At 35.3% G+C, this 17,240-nt stretch overlaps 2 protein-coding genes across 2 annotated transcripts in view; one reads left to right on the forward strand and one right to left on the reverse strand.

Moving 5' to 3' along the window:
- The window catches only part of LOC100936299 (zinc finger protein 208), a 255,057-nt gene that overhangs the window by 153,973 nt on the left and 83,844 nt on the right, over positions 1-17,240 (reverse strand). The window lies entirely within an intron of this gene.
- The window catches only part of LOC100443599 (zinc finger protein 257), a 247,528-nt gene that overhangs the window by 41,861 nt on the left and 188,427 nt on the right, over positions 1-17,240 (forward strand). Inside the window, 1 exon segment of the mRNA XM_024237296.3 lies at positions 13,448-13,489. Within this exon segment, the coding sequence (XP_024093064.3) occupies positions 13,448-13,489 (42 nt within the window).

A 17,240-nucleotide genomic window follows, 5' to 3' on the forward strand; every position in this document is an offset into this window, starting at 1 on the left:
GTCTAAGTGAAGAGGCTCTTTGTGGTTAACTTAGTGATGTATGAAGTAGTTGCTCATGTTATGAGAGAAAAACATTTTTAATTTTAGTTAAATGTAAGTTAAAATTAATTAAAATAGTACCATATAATGTTACTGATTATACTTTTATTTAATAAAATGCAGTACATTTAAAAATTTTTAGATTATGTGTGGACTTAATTTATAATTAAATATTTTCTTTTACCACGTTAAGACTGTTGTACATTCAGGCTGGGCACAGTAGCTCACGCCTGTAATCCCAACACTTTGGGAGGCTGAGGCGGGCGGATCAATGGAGGCCAGGAGTTTGAAACCAGCCTGGCCAACATGGTGAAACCCTGTCTCTACTAAAAATACAAAAAATTAGCCAGGCATGGTGGTGGGTGCCTGTAATCCCAGCTATTTGGGAGATTAAGGCAAGAGAATCACATGTACCCAGGAGGCAGAGGTTGCAGTGAGCCAAGATCACGACATTGCACTCCAGCCTGGGCAACAATAGCAAGACTTCGTCTCAAAAAAAAAAAAAAAGACTTGTGCATTCAGTGGAGCATTATTATTCCACTAACTTTAACATACCCCACCTTACTCAAGGGTGTAGGTAAAATATGGTAACAATATACTATTTGGCAACATAGTGGAATAACACCTCTAGTAATCTCTTCTGCCAATGGCTTCAAATTGCAAATAAGTTAAAAATATTTTTCCCATAGGTTACATTTTTATCCTTTTTTTCTTAAATTTATTCTTTTTAATTTTGTGGTTACACAGTATGTGTATATATTTATGCCATATATGGCATATTTTTGTACAGGCATACAATATATAATAATTACATCAGGATAAATGAGGCATCCATCACCTCTAGTATTTATCCTTTTTATTACAAACAATTTGATTAGTAAAATAAAAATACTGTTATTTTAAAATATTAAAAGTACTTTATTTTAAAATTTACAATTGTTCTGACTACAGGGTCATTTTTATGGTCATAATAAAATTTATATAGAAGTATAAATAAAATTGATACATTTCCAAGTCCTGAATAAATATTTAAAGAATTTATTACATATTTTTCTTTGAACATGTTTTATCTCTGCCTGCAAACACATATAGGCTTTTAGTTTTGATTTACATAGAGTTAAATGTATACATATATTACTCCAAAGATAAACCTTAGGTGTAAGAAAATTATGAAGTAAGTGTGTATGAGTATGAGTTTGTACCCATTTTCAGAAGGAGAAAGCAATATTGGAACAAAACATTATTTTAATAAGGTGACTTATTAGAAAACTAAAAACCTCGAAAATGTTGAAAGCAAATCTATACTCTGTGCATTGTATTGAATTCATTACTGTAAAATGTTAGGGCTTATAGTTCAGAATCTCCCTATGCACATTCCCTGTTTTTACTTGTCTGGTACTCATGCTAGACCCATAATTTTCTTGTTTTGTATTTTATGAAGTACTCATTATGTGAGCTGGTCAGGGATTATAAGAATGATTTTTATGAAATTTAAGAGTGCACACAAAGTAATTTTTAGATGTAATAACAAAATTAGTTATATTTTTATATGTTTTTATATAACTATAATAGTTATATTGTTATATTTTAACGTTTGATTTTTGTTTTTTATTGGAGAAACCTGTATAAGCCTTATTTTCTTTATTGTTTCTTTCACTTTTTGTAATTGACATAAGTAAATCTATTGAGTGAGCTAATTTGCTTTGGTAAGTACTAGGGAGACTTCATAAGTCATGAGGATGTTTTTACATATAAATGTAGCAAACAAATATGACAGTTCTTCTGAGTAAAACATGCTTTATAATAAGTCATAAATATTTTTGTTGGAGTTAGTTCGTAACTTCAAGTTAGAGATGGAAAATAGCAATGGTGAAGAAATAACATTGATTCATCATGTGGAGAAGACATTTTCAGGCTGCAAAGCTGACTTGCTGAATTTAAACACAAATTCTGCTGCTTTTATTTTCTAATCTTCAGTTTTGTCTTATGTGTATTCCAACTATATATGCATCACAGCGTTTCTTCGTTTACTGTGTTATGACTACAGTTTTCTCATTGTTGTCTTCATGCCATGTCATTTTACATGGTAGTTTGTAGGTTCTCATGAGAAAGTTGGTATTTTTAAGGCATTGAAAAATTGGTTTTAACTGAAGAATTTGCTTATCAATAAAACTTTCAGATTAGTTAATTAAGAGAATAGACATACACTGTTAACAAGTGAAAAGATTACATCAGTTAGCTTTTTCTTTGTAAAAAAAAAAAGTTTTATTCTTGCAAAAAGCATGGCAAATATAAAATTTGTAAAAAAAATTATTTCAGAAATTAGATTCTAAATAGAGTTAATGGTAAATGAACAATTTTAAATTTAATTTCCTATGATATATTTATAGCACAACTTATGTTTCTATGCAGAATCTTTTTTTTTTTTCTTTTTTTGAGACGGAGTTTCGCTGTCTCTCCCAGGCTGGAGTGAAGTGGCCCAATCTCGGCTCACTGTGACCTCCATCCCCCAGATTCCAGCGATTCTCCTACCTCAGCTTCCCAAATAGCTGGGATTACACCACGCCCAGCTAATTTTTGTATTTTTAGTAGATATGGGGTTTCACCATGTTGGCCAGTTTAGTCTCAAACTCCTGACCTCAGGTGATCCACCCACCTCGGCCTCCCAAAGTGCTGGGATTGTAGGTGTGAGCCACTGCGCCTGGCAGAATCTTATATTTTTAAGTGTGAATGTTGAATGTGGCAAAACAATACAATGACCTGCGGATCTGAAATTTGGAATAATATTTATTTTACATCTTGATAAAACAATTTGGAGAAATTCTACTTTTTTTTTTTGAGATGGAGCCTCGTTCCGCCACCCAGGCTGGAGTGCACTGGCATGATATCAACTCACTGCTACCTCCGCCTCCCAGGTTCAAGCGATTCTCCTGCCTCAGCCTCCTGAGTAGTTAGGATTACAGGTGCACACCACCATGCCCAGCTAACTTTTGTATTTTTAGTAGAGACGGGGTTTCACCATGTTGGTCAGGCTGGTCTCAAACTCCTGACCTTGAGATCTGCTTCAGCCTCCCAAAGTACTGGGATTACAGGCATGAGCCACCGCGCTTGGCCCATATTCTTTTATGTGATTTTTTTTTAGTAGGTACAGTTTAGTCTACAGATTTTTACTCACCTAACTGTAACCAACTCCTTGATCATTGGTAAGTGACTGATTAGTATTCCAAACTATTGACTGGATGCAGTGGCTCATATGAATCTGTAATAGCACTTTGGGAGGCCAAGGCAGGTGGATTGCCTGAGGCCAGGAGTTCAAGACTAGCCTGGCCAACATGGTGAAACCCTGTCTCTACTAAAAATACAAAAATTAGCTGGGCGTGGTGGTGGGTGCCTGTAATCCCAGCTACTCAGGAGGCTGAGGCAGGAGAATCACTTGCACCTGGGAGGTAGAGATTGCAGTGAGCCAAGATCGTGCCACTGCACTCCAGCCTGGGCAACAAGGGTGAAACTCCATCTCAAAAAAAATAAGTAAATACAATTAAAAAAAAAAAAGTAATTCCAAACTATTTTAGTCACTGTAAAAACTTAATATTCTTTAATTATTAAATAGGAAAAAGTATTCTGATATTAGTGTTTCTGAAACTTTCAGAAAGTGTAAACCAGTCAAAAAATGATCAGGTATATGCAGACCATAAGTTTTCTATTTAATTATAGGCTCATTCTAGCTTTTAATATAAAAATTTGATAAAAGGTAAAATTAGTGGTTCTTTCAAATAATAAGAGAAATATCATTGTTAGTAGCCATTTACCAATGTATTTTTGTTAGGCTTAGTAATGAGTACTTTAAACCAAAAATCCAGTTCTACATACTATCTAAAGGTATAAATAGTGATTTTTAAATTCCTTTTAGATTCTACTAAAGTAGAAAATTCAAAGCCAAAATGTTACGTTCGAAATGGAAAAAAAGCATTAGGTGAGAGGGTGTTGGGCATAATGATTAAGATTGATACTTAGTACGAGGTGGTTCCTGTTTGCATCCTAGTTCTGCCACTTATGAGTTGTATGACCTGAATACAGTTTGTTAACCTCCCTGTGCTTAACCCTTAAGCTGTATAGTGAGGATAATAGTGCTTAAATCTTAGGGTATTAGTAAAATTAAAGCAATTAATACTGATAAAGCTACCAGAAGAGTTCCCAGCACATCGTGAGTGTACAGGAAATTTATTAGCTCTTGTTGATTCTGTTAGCTCATGATCAATGTTGAGCCTAAAAAGAATGTGGCCGAATCAGTGGTTTGTAACCCATGTTTATTCTAATCAGTCAGTCCAGGGCTATAATTGTAGTTGGATGTTTTTAATACTATCTTTGGCAAATTCCCATATTTTCACATACAGCATAGTTACAAATATCTGTGGAAAGATTTCTTGTTGAGTACTGCTCCTTAGCACTCCAGTAACACTAGATAAATAAGCACTTAAATGCCTAGTGTTTGTCAGTGTTAAAATTAAAGAGGCAAATTGTTTCTTCATCTGCTTGTTTAATAAATTTCTTATTGCCAAGTATTTATGTTCATTTGTTAAATGAAGTTTACAAATATGTATTCAAATATTTTTTCTCTAACAAGTGAAGGAAATCATCTACTTAGACATTTAGAGAAAACTTTAAACAGTTGCTTTAGAGTCTGTTTCTTAAAGTATTACATTATGTTGAACATTCAAATCAAGATATTTTATTTCTGAATTTTGGGTTCAGACTATTCATAATATTAAAAGTTTACCTACCTACATTACTAAATGAGAAAGGCATTTGAAATATATATATATATATAAAATATAAATATATATATATATTTCTTATACTTCCAGGAAACATATATGTTTTAATTTATATATATATGTGTTTATATATATATATGTATATGTTTTAATTTATGTATGTTTCCTGGAATTTTAAGATGAAGAAACACTTCTTCTCTGACCCAATTTCTTAACGTTTATCTCTTTAAAAAAAAAAAAAAATGTACTCGCTGGGTGTAGTGGCTTACGCCTGTAATCCCAGCACTTTGGGAGGCCCAGATGGGCAGATCACCTGAGGTCAGGAGTTCGAGAGCAGTCTGGTCAACGTGGTGAAACCCTGTGTCTACTAAAAATACAAAAATTAGGCCAGGCCCGGTGGCTCATGCCTGTAATCCCAGCACTTTGGGAGGCCGAGGTGGGTGGATCACCCGAGGTCAGGAGTTCGAGACCAGCCTGGCCAACATGGTGAAATCCCATCTCTACCAAAAATCCAAAAATTAGCTGGGCGTGGTGGTGGGCACCTGTAGTGCCAGCTACTCAGGAGGCTGAGCAGGAGATTCGCTTGAATCCAGGAGGCGGAGGTTGCAGTGAGCCAGTTCGCACTACTGCACTCCAGCCTGGGCAACAAGAGCGAAACTCCTTCTCAAAAATAAATAAATAAGTACAAAAAGTAGCCAGGCGTGGTGGCGCATGCCTGTAGTCCCAGCTACTCGGGAGGCTGAGGAGGGAGAATTGCTTCAACTTGGGAGATGGAGGTTGCAGTGAGCTGAGATCGCACCACTGCACTCCAGCCTGGGTGACAGAGTGAGACTCCTCTCAAAAAAAAAAAAAAAAAGTATTTTTATTGGAAAATCAGTTTTATACATTACAGGGTACAAAGTGATGTTTTGATATATGTATATAAAATAAGTAAAGTTACATAATGTATCAATAACATTTTTGTGGTGAGACATTTGAAATGTACTCCTATTTTGAAATAATGCATTATTGTTTACTATAGTTATGCTGCTGTGCAATAGATCTCAAACCCTATTTGCCTCTGTCTATTTGAAACGTTATACCCTTTAACAACTCCCTATTTCCCTCTCAGACCCCTGCCTTCTAGTCACCATTATTCACTTTCTACTTTTTTGAGTTAAACTTTATTAGATTCTACATATAAATGAGATCATGCAGTGTTTGTCTTTCTGTGTCAGACTTATTCCATCTAGCATAGTGTCTTCCAAATTTATCCATATTGTTTCAAATGATTGGATTTACCTTCTTTTAAGGCTGAATTGTATTCCATTTACCACATTTTAAAAAAATTAAATATATATTTGTTGATAAACTTGTGTGTTATGTAAAAATATTTGTGTTAAAGCACATATTAATGTAATTCAGCATATGAATATCTTATTAATAGCTAATTTGTACTGAGCACTAACCATAACATTATGTGTTAATGAATTTTAATTCTCACAGTAACTTAATAACATTTAAACACTCATTTTTAATAAAAATCAAAAATTGAATCATTTATATTGTTATAAGATTGTTTGAATGTATAGAATGGTACATGAAGAAATAATTTAAGCAAAAAAGATAGTAATATTTGCAATAAATAAAACTGGAAAGTAGTTAATTATTTGCAGATGATATCTTTGTTTACTTAGATAACAAAATAAACTACAAGACTCTTTTAAAAGTCTATTCAGGTGGGTAGGCAAAATTCTAAGGTGATCCCAAGGATTCCCAGTCTGTTGCACATCTGCTGTGCATTCCTTTTCTCTTGAGTGTAAAAAAGGTGTGACTATGGTGAGAAATCACTCATAAAATTAGGTTACTAATATGTTGACTTGGTGTTCATCCAAAGGGAGATTATCTCAATTTGGCTAAACTGAATTAGAGGTGCTTTTAAGAGGAAGAGATACATCATAGTAAAACACTGCTGCTTGCCTGGAAGTAAGTGACTTCTAGGTGGGCCATGCTGTAAGCTGCTTTTGGTGGTCACATGGCAGGAAATGTTTGTATATTGTCATCATTTCTGCTTCCCACATGTTGCTTTCCACAGGAAGACAGAAGAATTCCATGACGAAAATAAAAGGGGGGGTCTCATTCATGCAAGAAATAATCACTTCTCATTTGAGATAGCATCAAAGGTGACAAAAAAAATCACAACATGACCACATCAATGAGAGGAAAAAGATAACATGATCAAAAGTGCCCACTGGCATTATGGAGAAACATTTTGTAAGCCATAGTGAATGATCAGCCTCTGGGATACCGGTAGTCTACTAAGAAAGTTAAACTCATTCTAATAAATCAGCATGTCTGCACCATTCTGGTTGGCCCAGTTTTACACTATCCATTTCAGAAATACCATGGAGACCAGTGGGTACCCTCCTAAAATTGAAATTATAATTAGAAAGCATACCTAATTATTTGTTTTCATAATTGAAAAGCCTTGAAAACAATGAATTTATTAATAAGGAACTGCTAATTTTAGAAGATCCTACTATACTGTAATACATTGAACTTTAAACACCTTAATATGAATATTTCTTGAATGTATAAACAGTTATGTAGATAATTTCTCTTAGATTAACATGATTAAAGGTAACAGAAAACATTTGAAATGGAATAAATTTAAAGCCACATATTTACAATGTCTTGGCGTAATTGCCATGCTTTTTAAAATGGCCAGAAAAATAAATAAATAAAAAACAATAAAACGGCCAGTTATTACCAAGAAGCAAAGACAAGATTTTAGCTTTGCTCAATCATTACATGATTGACCTTTAGAAATCTAAATAAAACTCTGGCTAAAAAATTAGAAGAAATTTTTTTTTAGGTAACTTCCTAAGATTTCTGAGGCAATACAAGAATTCTGATAGGCAGAAAAAAAGCATACTAAATATACACATTACTCTTCTCTGATTTGCTTTAACATTAAAAGATTAAAAATTGCAAATATAAACTAAATTTAGAGTATGTTAACATTTATTTTTCAGCCAAGCAAATAATTATATAAAATTAATGAGTAACAGATGCCATCATCTGCCAAAAAATAGTATGACTAGATTCAGTAAGTATCTAGCCATTAAAATGACAGCCCAATTAAAGTAAGACCCTAATAGGTGCATGTGGAAAGCATGTGCAAGGTGCTGCACCTCCACTTAGCACCTCCTTCTGCCTCTTTACAGAGACACCAATTTCCCGAGTGACTTCTGGTGAATACTAGGAACTAAGAATGCGTTGTTCAGAGCGATTACTGAGAACATGGTTAACACAGTTTTTTCATATTATAATAAAATTTTGTAAATCTTACTCTACCTCTGAAAGGCTTTTAGTAAAAGAATTGTTTATGTATAGTACTCAATTTGGATTCATAGAAAAATTTACTTTTCCAGGTAAATCAGAGACACATGTCAATCAAATTCTATAATACACACTTGAATGAGATAAAGTCTTCTTAGCTAAGAATTCTATTTCATTAGTACATTAAGAGAAAAATAGAAAACCAGTACTTTGGGCCCAAAACAGAGTTTGGCATGTGAGTACCACCCAAACAAGTGCTCTTTGCTCTTTATCATCACTGTTAAACTAGCAATAGCACTGTGTGCTTTCCTAGAACCAGCTGGCCTGTTTTCTACTGATAAAAGTGTAGAAAGCATTGAAATAGTGGAGGGTCATATAAATTGAATACTTACATGAAATACAATTTTTAATAAAAAGCATTTGATGTTGTACAACTCTAGGTGGGACTATTAGTGTGAGGTCATATTTTTACTTCTATTGACAGAAAACTTAATTGGCAATATTCTGATTTCCAGTGATATTCATTTATCTGCTGTATATTTGCTAGCTTTAGATCAATATTACCTGAGCTCAAAAGAAATCAACCAAATGAATATCTACAAGCATTTTATTATTGATGCATATACTTATTTTGCTTAAAGTATGTTAGCTTTTTATCAAAGATTTATACTTTGGTGTGTTTTTTACTGCTGAGAAGTGGCTATTCTGCCAGGAAACTGGCATTCTCAGCTCTACCCACATTGACTAATAGTGAGTGGAAATGATGTGTGGATGAAAAGCAAATGTGTCTTCTCAGCATCTCCTTTTTCATCCATCAGCTGAAGAAAGAGAAGGATGCAGATAGAAAATGAAAGTGTGCCGGGTGCGGTGGCTAACACCTGTTATCCCAGCATTAGGAGGCTGAGGCGGATGGATTACCTGCGGTCAGGAGTTCAAGACCAGCCTGACCAACATAGAGAAACCCCATCTACTAAAAATACAAAAATTAGCCAGGTGTGGTGGCATGTGCCTGTAATCCCAGCCACTCAGGAGGCTGAGGCAAGAGAATCGCTTGAACCTGGGAGGCAGAGGTTTCAATAAGTTGAGATGGCCCCATTGCACTCCAGCCTGGGCAATAAGAGCAAAACTCCATCTCAAAAAAAAAAAAAGAAAGAAAAAATAATCTCTGAAAGATCATGAAGAAGTCCTCTTAACATCAAAAGAAAAAACCAGAGGATAGTGATGTCAGCAGAAAATATATTATTTTGCTAAGCCTCTGAAATTTCAGCATACATCCTGCATTACTTTAATAAATATATTATTTCTTCAGTTTTCTTTTTTTTTTTTGAGATGGAGTTTCACTCTTGAAGAAAAAAACCAGAGGATAGTGATGTCAGCAGAAAATATATTATTTTGTTAAGTCTCTGAAATGTCAGCATACATCTTGCATTACTTTAATAAATATATTATTTCTTCAGTTTTCTTTTTTTTTTTCTTTTTGAGATGGAGTTTCGCTCTTGAAGAAAAAAACCAGAGGATAGTGATGTCAGCAGAAAATATATTATTTTGCTAAGCCTCTGAAATTTCAGCATACATCCTGCATTACTTTAATAAATATATTATTTCTTCAGTTTTCTTTTTCTTTTTTTTTTTTTTTGAGACGGAGTTTCACTCTTGTTGCCCAGGCTGTAGTGGTGCAATCTTGGCTCACTGCAACCTCCACCTCCCAGGTTCAAATGATTCTCCTGCCTCGGCCTCCAGAGTAGCTGCAATTACAGGCGCCCGCCACCATGCACAGCTACTTTTTTGTATTTTTAGTAGAGACGGGGTTTTGCCATGTTGGGCAGGCTGGTCTCAAATTCCTGGCCTCAGGTGATCCACCTGCCTCAGCCTGCCAAAGTGCTGGGATTACAGCCGTGAGCCATCGCGTCTGGCCTGTTTTGATTCTTAAGGATATAATTCACTTCCTTGCTGAATTAAAACTGATAGGAGAATAATTCATTTGTTAAGGTAAGTGGTTTAGGGAAGACCCATTGCTTTTGACCAACATCTCCACCTCCAGTCCCAGGCATTATTATATTCTCTGCTTCTGTGAGCTTGAATATTTTTAAACTCTACATAAAAATAAGATTGGTATTATTTTTTTCTCTGCTGACTTATTTCACTTAGCATAATGTCCTCTGGGTTTATTAATGTTGCAAATAGCAAGACTTTCTTTTTAAGACTAAATAGCATTCCATTGTGTAAATATACCACATTTTCTTTATCCATTCCCTTGTTGATGGACACTTAGGTTGACTTCATACATTAGCTATTGTGAGTAATCCACATCCTTTACTTTCATTTGTTTTTATATCATTTTTCCTTCCTTTTTTTATTCCTAGAAGTAGATTATTCTTAAAATGTAAATTATGACTGTTAAATATTTTCTATGCCTTATTTTGGTTAATATTTTGGCTGATTAAGAAGATAAGTTTCTAAAAAATTTTTTCAATCAAGGCCATTTCTTCATTATCAACATCGTTTGAGACAAAATAGTAATAAACATCAACATTGATTAAACAATTATCTAACCCTATAATCATTTTCTCTTTCACCCAACATGAAAGCTGCATCTTTGTGTCATCTCTCCCGGTTATAAGAAAGAGGCTTCTGATTTTCAGCATAAAATTTTGTAAAATTTAACTCTTTTGGTCTGAAAATTAAACTGCTCAATTAACAGAAAAGTTGATTTTTGATACGTATTATTGTAATTGTTTCTATTTAAATTCTTCAGAAAACCCGAACTGACAACAAATGCATTTAAATTTTTTTTGAAAATTAAAAGTGCCTGGCCAGGTGCAGTGGCTCACGCCTGTAATCCCAGCACTTTGGGAGGCCCAGGCAGGCGGATGACCAGGTCAGGAGATCGAGACCATCCTGGCTAACATGGTGAAACCCAGTCTCTACTAAAAACACAAAAAATTTGCCAGGAGTGGTGGCGGGCGCCTGTTGTCCCAGCTACTCGGGAGGCAGAGGCAGGAGAATGGCATGAACCCGGGAGGCGGAGCTTGCGGTGAGCCGAGATCACGCCACTGCACTCCAGCCTGGGCCAGACTCTGTCCCAAAAAGAAAGAAACAAAGAAAATTAAAGTGCCTAACAAACATTTTTGTAGAAATTAAAAATACTTGTAGATTTTTAGAGAATGTCTCTCAAATACTTCAAGTTACCTTCTTCTGATCGTAGATATATATTTTTCTATATTGCTATAATAGAGTTTTGCCTGTCCTTTGTGGCCAGCTCCTTCATTTCTACCTTATTTAGTTGTGCAGTATTTATATTACGTATTTTACATTTTAAAACTTGTAGACCATGCAATGTAATTTTCAAACAATTGAAAAACCTTTTTCTATGTTAGACTCTCTGCTTAATCAGTAGTCAGTTTATTTTCACCCTTCGAAAACATTTTAACTGCCTGAAAATCAAAGGGACAGTTCAAGTGAGTATTCTGAGCTGGTTCTCTCCAGTATCAATCTATTCAAATTCACACAGGTTATCTTATAAAGAAAGTACACTTGAACAACATTGTCACAGCAATGTTGAACAGGTATAATATAATAAAGATGAGACACTGCCTTCTAGGAAAAGAGTTAATTTTTCTTATTCTGTGTATGTGAGTATGTGGCAGCTGTAAGGTTGTCAATAAAGACTAAAGTTAGAGAGGGAGAGAGAACACTTTACATTAGTAATGCAGCGTAGTTCCTATGCAGCCTTCTTGTTTGTCAAACATCTCTTGAATTGTTTTGTCAAGTATTATGTTGCTGTATCCATCACTTATTAGACTTTGATGATTATCTTCTACTTTAATAAATTAAGAATGCAATCAACATCATTCAGAGTCCTGTCCTTGATGTTTAAGTACTCAGACATAAAACTATTAAAATATTGATTAAAAAATGAGTTTTTTTTTTTTTTTTTTTTTTACTACAGAGCATTTGATGCCAGTAAGCTTAAATCTCTTGAACTTTTGAAAACATGCTTTAGTTTATCTTTAGCTTGGAAAGCCTAAATTGGTCAAAAGCAAATATAACAATAAACTTGAATATAAATCACTTTGGAATTGAATTCAAATTATAAAATAAAATATTAAATTTGATAAATGTATTTTACTGTGTGTCAGAAATTTTACAAAAATTTTGAATAGTGTAATAAAGCTGAAATGGAAATACATACATGGTTTTATGATAAGTTATTTTGTGATTTAAATTTTTAATTTAACAGTGTTATATAGTAGACTTCAATAAAAGTAGTCTGTGTTTAAAATGTGCATATTGACATATCAGAGAAGAAAATATTGATAATAAAGAATACAAAACAAACCATGATAGTCTTGATGGCTGTTGTAAGACCTCGCTTCTTGTCTTCTTTGTTAAAAAAAATTAGAGACACACAACAAAGGAAATGAAGCATAAAGTATTGCAAAGGAGAATGACTATTTTAAAAGTTAGGTGCAGAATAGCCAGTACACCCTGAGAGAGAAGGGATTCAAGGCAGGCTGCTTATAAGAATGAGACAGAAAAGACTGTGACTAGGGAGACTGTATTTATGCAAATCTTACTTAGTTATTTTTAAAGATGTGGGAAGGCAGGGCGCAGTGCCTCCCGCCTGTAATCCCAGCACTTTGGGAGGCTGAGGTGGGCAGATGACAAGGTCAGGAGATCGAGACCAGCCTGACCAGCATGGTGAAATCCCATCTCTACTAAAAATACAAAAAATTAGCCAGGGATGGTGGTGTGCACCTGTAGTCCCAGCTACTCAGGAGGCTGAGGCAGGAGAATTGCTTGAACCTGGCAGGCAGAGGTTGCAGTGAGCCGAGATCACACCACTGCACTCCAGCCTAGACGACAGAGCAAGGCTCCGTCTCCAAAAAAAAAGATGTGGGAACAGGTGTTACTATAATAGCATGTTCTAGGTGGTTCTCTTGGTGCACAAACACAGTAGCTGTGCATGCTTGTTCATACGTCACATGTTTCGTAAGCATCCTAAATCACTCACAAGTGTGAATTTTCCTATTATAATGAGTAAAAGGTTAGTTTGAGAACAGGTAAAATCAAAATGTGCATGCTATCTAACTGGAGAAAGCGTTGCTTGAATGAGCTGAAATACTATGCAAATGCTGTGGTTTATTTTGTTGACAATATGCAGTCATTGTGCAATCACCATGGTTGTTGCATTTCAAGGACATGGTCACTTTCTTGATTACCTATCCTGCCTAAATAGTATTTTTCTTAATTTATTCCCAACTTCCAACTCTGTGATTAAGATTTAGCTGTTATGTTACCATAGACAATAGTGGGAAATTTTTTTTTTTTTTTTGAGATGGAGTTTCGCTCTTGTTGCCCAGACTTGAGTGCAATGGTACAATCTTGGCTCTTCGCAACCTCCGCCTCCCAGGTTCAAGCAATTCTCCTGCCTCAGCCTCCCAAGTAGCTGCGATTACAGGCACGCACCACCATGCCTGGCTAATTTTGTATTTTCAGTAGAGACGTGGTTTCTCCATGTTGAGGCTGTTCTCAAACTCCTGACCTTAGATGATCTGCCCACCTTGGCCTCCCAAAGTGCTGGGATTACAGGTGTGAGCCACTGGGCCCGGCCAGGAAAATAAAAATTTTAAAATTAAACATATGTGAGCTTTATGTAGCTCATTAGCTGTGTGTGCCCAGGAGAAATTATTTTACATCCTTGGAGCTTCAGGATTCACTATTAATAAAAATTACTATTTCCCCCAGGGCTGTTTTAATTCATACATGGTAGCTGTAAGTATTTTTTACTGAAACTCTTGTCTAAATATATTATAGTAAATATTAAGAATAAAATTATTCATATTTCAAATATTTTATTGTAATTGAGGGAGTATATTTTGTCATATTTCATGTATTTACCCTTTTTTAAAAATGCCAAAATAAGAATTTTTTTTTTTGGAATACCAGACTAAGCGTTTCTATATTGTGACTTTGCTAAGTTTTACATATGATTTTGACTGCTACCATTGAACTCAGGTTGAATATTAAACCCACTTTTGTTTAGCTTGTGTGGTTTTTGGTTCATCCGTAAAACAAAATATATTAGATATGAACTGTTGGGGTAACTTGGCTTCATTTTTGTTCTCTTTCTGTTATTACATCTGGGGCTTTAGAAATCACTAAGATTCGGCCAGGCATGGCAGCTCATGTCTGTAATCCTAGCACTTTGGGAGGCCGAGGCAGGCAGATCACCTGAGGTCAGGAGTTCGAGACCAGCCTGACCAATACGGAGAAACCCTGACTCTACTAAAAATACACAATTAGCCCGGCGTGGTGGCACATGCCTGTAGTCCCAGCTACTCAGGAGGCTGAGGCAGGAGCATCACTTGAACCCAGGGGGTGGAGGTTGTGGTGAGCCAAGATCACACCACTGCACTCCAGCCTGGGCAACAAGAGCAAAAATCCATCTCAAAAAAAAAAAAAAAAGAAAGAAAGAAAAAGAAAAAGAAATCACTAAGATTCAAATAACGTTAGTTGGGAATCAAGCAACAGAAAATCCCAAAAATGACTCAGAAAAATAGCTACTGGATAGTGCCTTTCAGTGAGATTTATACATGAAACAGAGGCCAATATATTTTACAAATTTATTGCAAGTTCATTAAATGTAGAAAATAATTGCCTGCAACATATTAGGAACTTGTCTTAGTCTATGGCATCCCTAGCTTGGGGAAGCTGACATTACAGAAAAGAATATCGCTACTGTAATGAGATTTGGAACAAATACTTATGTGCTTTTAAACATTCTCTTTAATAATCCTTAGATACATGCCATTCTGGCTCAATTCTTTTAGTATAACTGTCTACAGTTCTAGAGACTCAGTCCCATCAAATTTAAGCCATGGTGTTTTCAGCTTTTCATGTTTATTTTTAGCTAGTGAGCATAATAGTTGATATTATTATATTGGGGTCACCAAGGCAATCTGGGCCTTAGAGTTGACTATCCTACCTCATCCTTTTTGTTTCACATGCTCTGTTGTTGAATCCCTCTCACTCTATATTTGAGCCTTAATGAGGCTTCAGTTTGGAGGAACCAGAGGAATGGGTTTCTATATATATTGAGTTGAGAATTAGAATCCTCTTAAGGATAGAGATCTTACATTTATTATTTACAGTACAAAGCAGTGTTTATAGGATGTAGACATATTTTATTCAAATAGAAATAATTTTATCAGTATGCCAATGTGGTCAAAATAACTGCATCAACTTCACCCAATGTTCTGCTTCAGACTCTGCCAACACAAAGATCAATATGTATGCATTCGTGGATGTTAGTTTTTTTTTTTGGTGTAGGTTTTTGTTTGCTTAAATTTTTAAAGATTTTGTTCCTACATTATGCTGATGTTAAGCTAAAGAAGTACATCTAACTGCCATTAGAATAAAGATAATGATAAGAACGATGACTAATCTTAACTCCTCTCTGCTGACAGGGGGCACTGTTTTGGCAAGTCAGCAGTCAGATCTCCATCAGAGGCCTATGTAAGGGTCTCCAGTAAAACGTGGCCATCATCTGAGGCTCCAGTTGCATGACCATTTGGAGTTTAATGGCCTGAATGCAAGAAAAGACAAACTGGGTTATTGGAAGACATGTATTAAAATGAAACAAGAGAGTAATGACAGCACAAAAATCCTAAGGCTACTGACACACCTAGATAACAGGTGGCTATAGTTATGCCTGCTAAGATTTGCGTGCATGGGGCTTGGATTTCATTAGCTCCATTGTTCTTATTTTCCCAAACATAGAAACCTCCAGGTTACGGGTACCCTAGTTACTCCTATCACCTGACAGAATTTGTGGGATAATTGCCCAGAACTGAAACGTGGATCCAGATTGTTACATTAACCATTCCTTTCTGTTTCTTCTGCACTGTAGCTGGAGATCACTGGTTGATTCACAGGAATAAACAGGGTTAGTCTAAATTGCAAGGAAAAACTTAAAAACTAATGAGACTATAATTTAATGACAAGTGTATGATAAGTTTGGAAACATAATTTTTCTCTCCAGTTCTCATTTTTGTTAAAAACACATCATGATAGGACTGACTTGTTTGCAAAATAAAATTTAGTCTTATACTTGGCCTGATTGTTTGTATAAAGTGCAGGAAGTATAATTATTTTTAAATAGGCTTTTAAAATTCACTTTGATGGGACTCTGTTCTACAAGGAATCTATGATATAACTTTTTAAAGCCAAGCCCCCTCATGGGTTTGTAATCTCAAATACCGAGGAATTGGGTGAATTCCTTTCTTCTTGAGGTCCCAAGTGTATGGGGTTCCTGGGCCTGTTACAAAGTGACACTTTTTACTCAACACATGTTAGGAACCCTGTACGGGGACTGTGTAGACAGGTATGAGACCAGTTTGCTCAAGGAGCTTTTATTGGCTCTACAAGTTGAGCCTGATTCCTTAAAGGGAAGCATATTTTTCCAGTCAAAGCCTTGGTAAAACAACCAGTTTCTCCAATTGCACCCTGTCACAAAAGAAGATGGATTCTTATTGCACTGATGCAAACAACCATATTACCATAAGTTAAGAACACTCACAGTTAAGCTTCCAAATTCTGTAGAAACTAGGCAGAGAAAAACAAATATGCTCCAAATTTTGTTCACAGGAGTATACTTTACTCAATTATTAAAGGCTGTAAATAGCTCAAGGTAACTTTCCTTGACTATGGAAAACAAAACAAAAATTAGCAATGTTTGAAGCAAAAAGTTGAAAAAAAAATTACTTCAATTTCCTATTAGTTTAGTCCATTGAGCTAACTTTTGTTCTGCTTGATATTCATGAACACTTTAGCTCTTCCTGAGTTCTGTATGTTTCTCCTTTATTTCAATGTCACAATCTCTAAAGTTATCAGAAACCTGTATTTGAGAGCACCTGTTAAAGTCCTATAGCTGATTATAAACCATCTTTTGAAAAAGAAGAAAACAATTGTCTGTGGATGACAACATGTCCAGGGAATAGTCCAAAACACAGTTGAGGCCAGGCACGGTGGTTCATGCCTATAACCCAGCACTTTGGGAGGCTGAGGCAGGCAGATAATCTGAGGCCAAGAGTTTGAGACCAG

Source organism: Pongo abelii, chromosome 20, assembly GCF_028885655.2.
Source record: "Pongo abelii isolate AG06213 chromosome 20, NHGRI_mPonAbe1-v2.0_pri, whole genome shotgun sequence".
Lineage (NCBI taxonomy): Eukaryota > Metazoa > Chordata > Mammalia > Primates > Hominidae > Pongo > Pongo abelii.